General features: G+C 52.4%; 1 protein-coding gene across 4 annotated transcripts in view; it reads right to left on the reverse strand.

Annotated features, from left to right (window-relative positions):
* The window catches only part of CACNB4 (calcium voltage-gated channel auxiliary subunit beta 4), a 77,574-nt gene that overhangs the window by 71,120 nt on the left and 205 nt on the right, over window positions 1–6,249 (reverse strand). For all 4 annotated transcript variants that reach the window (XR_007169829.2, XR_010832279.1, XM_048080974.2 and 1 more), the window contains exon 2: window positions 6,108–6,191. Coding sequence is in view for 2 of the 4 variants with exons in the window: in XM_048080974.2 (XP_047936931.1) it covers window positions 6,108–6,191 (84 nt within the window). In the remaining 2 variants the exon portion in view is untranslated. The remainder of the gene's footprint in view (window positions 1–6,107; window positions 6,192–6,249) is intronic.

A 6,249-nucleotide genomic window follows, 5' to 3' on the forward strand; every position in this document is an offset into this window, starting at 1 on the left:
TGAATCTTTTATTCACCTGTCAAATGCTTTAACAGTTTCTAAATGCTGTATAGAAATAATGATCCAGCCCTGTGTCGAAGGCATAATCATATTCCATGACAGTAAGTTATATTTTAGAAATTAATGACTCATCGTAGAATTGAGCTCATCCTGGTAAATCACGGAGATTCTGATCTGCTCCCTTGCAGATATATATTTTATCAATCTAATCAGCATTTGGTTTTGAGAAATGCCTGGTTCGTTGCACATCTAGACTGGACTGGACACCAGCACTCGGCATCACCCACCTCCCGCTATCAGGAATCTGTGTTACAGAAGACCAACGTCTCAAGGTCACCCACTGATGGCTCACTACATCCTCAGGAAGATGGCTTTAAAACAAGAACTGAAGGGAAAAAAAATTTTACGAAAAGATCACTACATCTGCCCATGTACATCACCGATCAGCAAAGAGCAAAATTAATTCCTCTTAACCAGCAGCAGGGATGAGATTGTTCTGTCAGTTTGGCAACCCAGGACGAGCACCCTCCCACCCGAGGTCACCACTTTACAGTACAGTCAGCAAATAACATCAGCTAAAAAGCTCCAAACTGTACTTCAGGCCATGCAACGCTCTTGAAAAGTGCTGGCGTACAGAACTCAGCTGGCATTTTCCTGGGCAGACGACAGAACTCGTGCGCTTCACAGCTGAGAAGACACCTGAGACGGCAACGGGCTGGTTGGTTACACGTCGTGTGTGCTAAGGGAAAGGCCTTCAGATTTTATGAACAGCAACACAAATGGCTCAGACGCCCTCAGAGCTTTCCAAATCTGATATACAAAAACTACTTTGTCTTGACCGAACAAAGAGAATGAATGCGGATGCCAACATCCAACTAGAGTATGCCGCTTGGTCCCGCAGGGAGAACACCACAATCGCGTGTCCAGAGGCACAGGAAAAAATAACTAACCTGAAAACAAAGCAACAAAACTCTTTTGAGAGATATTCACTTTTTTTTTTCAACCATTAAAAATGTTGCCGTGGCTTAGGAGATGGTCAAATAATAGAAGGTATTTTCTGTTTCCTTTTCCTCTTAATATCACAGATGAAAAAGCAGCAAGCACAAGCACTACCAGAGATACAACGCTAGGTTTAACTGTCTTAAAAGAAAGCCAACTTTAACTTCAACTATCTTTAAAAAACAATCAGCAAAAAACCTTCCAGAAATAAAATGTATGTCTAAATATGGCTTTATGTAGTTAGATGTGCTTGCAGCAGACAACTACACTCTGGCTACACTAAGTCTCTGGCAAGAGGTGAAGAGAATGTCCATTGACTACTCTGAGTCTCCCAGAGGACGTTATTAAAGGGCCCTGTTGGTGTCCAAGAGCAGATAGCCCCGTATTTCATTTCCAGCACGGGAATTACCACAACGCTTGCCTGGCAAGGCGCAGGAGATAACAAGTAACAGCCCTGCAGAATGAGGGTCAAGCCGTCAGGTCCAGAAAAAGACAAATTTTGGTTGTGTATTTAAGAGTAGAGGCACCCTAAACTCGACTCCTTCCCATCAAAGGCAAAAATCCATCCGTCCTTCAGCTCACAAGACTTCATCTAACAAAACCTTCCCAAAATGAGAGAGGGCAGGCGGAGCGGGGACCTCGGATGCCCTTTCAGGGCCCTTTCGGGTGCGCTGCTCGTCCCATCTCCTCGTGCCACAGTCCCTGCCTCAGGCACCGACTGCCCCTGGGCATCCCTAGTTCAGTTACACAGACTCTTGAGCTTTTTCCTCCCAAAATTGTATCAGCAGACACACAAAGGCTTTAAGGACTCCTGGCACACGTACCTGGGAAGGAGGAGGTGCAGTCGCTGCCCCAGCGACGCCACCAGGACCACCTGCAGCACGGGAGCAGCCACCGGGGCACTTTATTTGACAAGGCGTGGTGCTGTGACATAGCCTTTGGGCGACTTTCGTTGTTGTTCACAGGTCACCCAACTTTTCCCAATGAAATTCCTTGAAAGAAAGCATGGGCAACAGAAATGGTGCTACCAGAAGTCAAAGGAAAAAATAATTGCATTACAAGTCACGTCATGTCAACATAAAGGGTGGAAACAAAATCCTCGGGAGAAAACAAACAAACCAACAATGAATTATTATTACGGCGTTTGCAAAACTATAAGCATATGTTTTCAGCTGGCCTACTTATTTGCTTATGCCACCACGTTGATAATTGACTTCTGTCCCTTAAGGGACTCGTTAAATGGAATTGAGCAGCACCTACCACGTCAGAAGTACAATTTTGTACGCCCGGCCTTCGCTCAAGCACGGCATTAACAGCTTCAGCGCCAGGCCTGCTCGCAGCCTCGGCTCTGCCACCCAGGCGGAGGTGCCCAGGCAGCAGCACCCCGAAACCTGCAGCACTTCGGGAGTGCCGGAGCCGCTCCGCTGCCCGGGGACGGGCTGGATGGGGCTGAGCGGCGAGCAGCCCTCCTGCAGCAGCCAGAGGTACCCACAGCACACGGAGAGCAGCGCCGTGAGCTCCTGTCCTGCCTCACCACCACCAAACAGCGCTGCAGGCAGCGGTGTCAGGAAAGGAACGCTGCCAGTTACCGAACTGGAGAATAGCTCCAGAGCTCTTCACAAATTAGCGCTGTAATTGATGATTGTTACTGGCATTAAACAAACTAAACGTTTATCCCCACGGACCCTAAAGCAATTTAGCCCTGGAATGGGCCCCAGGTGAGCCGGAGTGGAAGGAGCACTGCTGATGTCAACGGCCCTCCAGCAGGAACCAGCACGAGTTTCGGCTCCAGCAGCTCCTCGTGCTGCCCACGACGCGCCGCCAACCTCAGCGGGTGCCTTGACTGCTGGGGGCGGCAGGGGACTGCCCCGTGCTGCCGGCGGAGCAAAGCACAGACGAGCAGGTTGCTCACTCGTGTGCCCACCTTCTAACACAGGACCTAAAACTGCCCCGCACCGAAGGAAAGGCAACGTGTGTTACCGCTTTGCAAAACTCGGTGCCCCCACAAGGCAGCCTGAAGGTCACACGAGGCTACGAGTGACCTTACCCTCTGGAGAAATCGTTCTCTCGCACTAGCCGGCAGATTTCCAGCCGTGCCTCCCTGTCCCCACTTGTACATCACTCAGCGCCTGTCTTGCAGCGCAGCGCTTCTCCGTTAAGAGGCAATTACGGGCACCGTCGGCTCTCCACACGCGCGGTACATTTGTAGCCCTGCCGTTGCTGACACACACAAGACTCAAAGCGACTGCCCGCACTTATCACCACCCGGTCTTGACAAAAACACAACCGCAGAAGCTTGTACAAACATTATCCTGGTGCTAAGTTAAACTGACCTATGAATTTAAACCAAAATTAAACGCAACATAATGAAAAATTGAGTAAAGAGCTCAAGGCTGGGGGACCTGTGCCTCCCCTAACACAAAAGGAAGGAAAAGAGTAAAATTTCCATTGGTATTGTGAAAACTAGTTCACAACTCATAACACATCCGAGATCCAAAACATATTTAAACTCCTCTGAGACACATATTGCAAATCTTACTAACAGAATTTCTTTTTGCTTTTAATTACACTTACATCTCCAACATTACTTGAAGACAAGTCCTGTTACCAGGAGTTTCTTTGCACTTCTCAAAGACAAAATGCCAACCCTGAAGTGCTCGTTCCAGCACTAAAGGAGCAGCAGAAACACCGCAGTGTGTACAGGAGTGGCGAGGAGCAGAATTTCCATACGGTGAGGAACATTGTACTGAACGCACAGGAAGAACTAACGCGACCCTTACCTAAACACTTCTTTGATGCAGCTCTTCTACTCACGCTCCCTCAGCGAGGGGAAGGTGGGAGGCAACCCAAGAGTTATTTTTGTTGCTCAGCTCACACAATCCAAGTGAAATCTTCCTACTGATCTCATGTAGGGAACTAACGCACTTGCCTGCTCCAAAGGTCTCCAGATACAAAATGACCGTGGATCTCCTGCCGTCCGAAATCGCTGCAGTCTGAAATGTCATCTCGGAGAGTGACTAAAATAAATGCATCTCCCTGACTTTTCTGAAAGGACCGACGCTGAGGAACGCAGCTGCCCTCATTCTCACTCAAACGTGTGTTTTCACGTGGACAATGCCTGCAACACGTGCTTACAAGCGGTGTCTGTGACTACAGCAGTCACCCACACCAGCAGCGTGGAGAGCACAGCGAACATTGTGTGCACATCATCCACGGGAGGAGACGAAGTTCTGAAACCCAAACCTTGGAAGCCACAGGACTGTCGCAGTAGAGGACAGGCAAATAATCCTTGCACACTGCAATTTCCATCCTAATTCAGCCAAACGTAGGGATGCAGGAATCACAAAATATTATTTATTATTCTGCTAGATCAAAACCAGGAGCCTTAAGTATTTGGCAGTGCCCCTCAAATGTGCTACGACCCACGTCGCACACACCACTATCCCATCGAGAGGGATTTGAAAAGTAAATGCAAGTCTCCCTACCTTCTCCAGAAGGCACCAAACACACTGAATCCCGCAGTGCCTCCAGAGCACACTGAGTCCTAAGCCATGAGACCAAAAAAATGTGCAAAGCAGAAGAAACGTTCAGCGTGTTTTGAACACAGCTGAGATACTTGATGCAATCTAATTCACCCGTCACATCCAGCCCGCTTGTCTGAAGAGCAGCAGCTCTCACGCGAGCAGCGGCTTTCCCCAGGTACTGCCGTGAGCGCTCCCACGTGCGAGGCTTTCAGCGCCACGCGGCGCAGACTCGCTCCCTCGGACATCCCGTGCTCAGGAATGACGCCGATTCCCCTCGGTGTGCCTCAGTCACAAGCCCTCAGCCTCCCGCGTGAGCACAACACCTATGGATCACTTGAAGTGGCATTTCCAACAGCCTGAAAATTCTCCGGGACATCTCCAGGAAGGGCCCGCAGCCACCTGCTCAACTACCACGATGTGCTCACCCAGCCTGGAAGCGCCTTTCCATTTCCTTGCTGTTGCTGGATCTCTAATTCCTTTGGCTGGGATCCCCTCCAGCTCCTCCTGCCGCGCGCACCTCGCCCTGCGGGACGCGAGGAATCGCCACACTCCATCCCCTCACCCACGGACCAGCCCCACACCTCGCACGTCTCCGCAAAACGGGCTTCCACGCTCAACAAGCCTCCCTTGGCTTTCCAAGGACCCTCATCCGCTCTCCTGCTGCTCCTTTAAATTTCTACTAACAGCACCGAGAAATTTGGGCGAGCTTGAAGTCAGGGCCATGCGCCAAGGAACCTTTTACCTCTTCTCCCTCTCGAGCAGGTTAATAATATTTACTCTGACAAACATCACTCGGGAGAGAAAGCGAAGGTTCGGCGGCTACGGCTGCTAGCCGTTGTTTTACCAAGGGACAGCTAGCAGACAAGAGCGCGAGACTGCAAATAGAAGAAGAAAGGGCAGAAATAGTTATTAGCAGGAGGCTTCGTCTAAATTGCTACCGCTGCTCCTGTAACGCCAGGGGAAGCAGGGCCGGGTATAATTAGCACCGAGGAGCCTGGAGCCCCGAACTGAGGTGCCGGCGCACGACATCTCTGCAAGCACACATCTCGCAGAAACCTTCAACTCCTCAGAGCAAGCAAGGGCTAAAACCTGGGCTCCCGTCCTCTCGGAGAAGTGGATTTCTTGCCGGCACCGCCACAGCGGATAGCTGAGAAATCCACCCGGAGCATAAACCACGGCTCACAAGCTGGAAGGCAGACGCAGCACGGGTGTTTCTCAGGAGAAGTCACGGCCCCAGGTGCATTTTCCAGGCCTCTCGGGTCACCACCGCCAGGCTCGCGGCGCCGGGTCCCACCCGCCCCGAAACTCCCCCAGAGGGGCACCGCGACTTCGACCGCCGCTGGCCCTGCCGGCCACAGCGCAGAGCCACAGGTGGTCACGGCACCGCCGAACCGCCCTGCGACCACCTCAGGGCGGGGAAGTTAAAGGGTAGCCACGCCCGCGGCCGGCCGGCCAACTCCGCGCGAAGCCCCGGGGCTGAGGGCGAGGAGCGCGGCGCTGAGGCGCAGCCGGGGCGCTGCACCCTCCCGGCCGAGGGGGAGCCCCCGGCCCCGGAGCCCCCCGGAGCCGCCCCCGGCCGCTCACCTGCCGCAGGATGAAGCTGGTGGACGTGGTGCTGCCGTCGGAGCGCTTCAGCCGGCTGCGGCGCGTCGCCGTGCCCCTCGTCACCTGCGCCGGGGAAGGCGAAGCCATCAGGGTCGCGCCCGCCTCAGCCCTGCCCGACCCA

The sequence above is a fragment of the Anser cygnoides genome, chromosome 6 (assembly GCF_040182565.1).
Source record: "Anser cygnoides isolate HZ-2024a breed goose chromosome 6, Taihu_goose_T2T_genome, whole genome shotgun sequence".
Classification (NCBI taxonomy): Eukaryota; Metazoa; Chordata; class Aves; order Anseriformes; family Anatidae; genus Anser; species Anser cygnoides.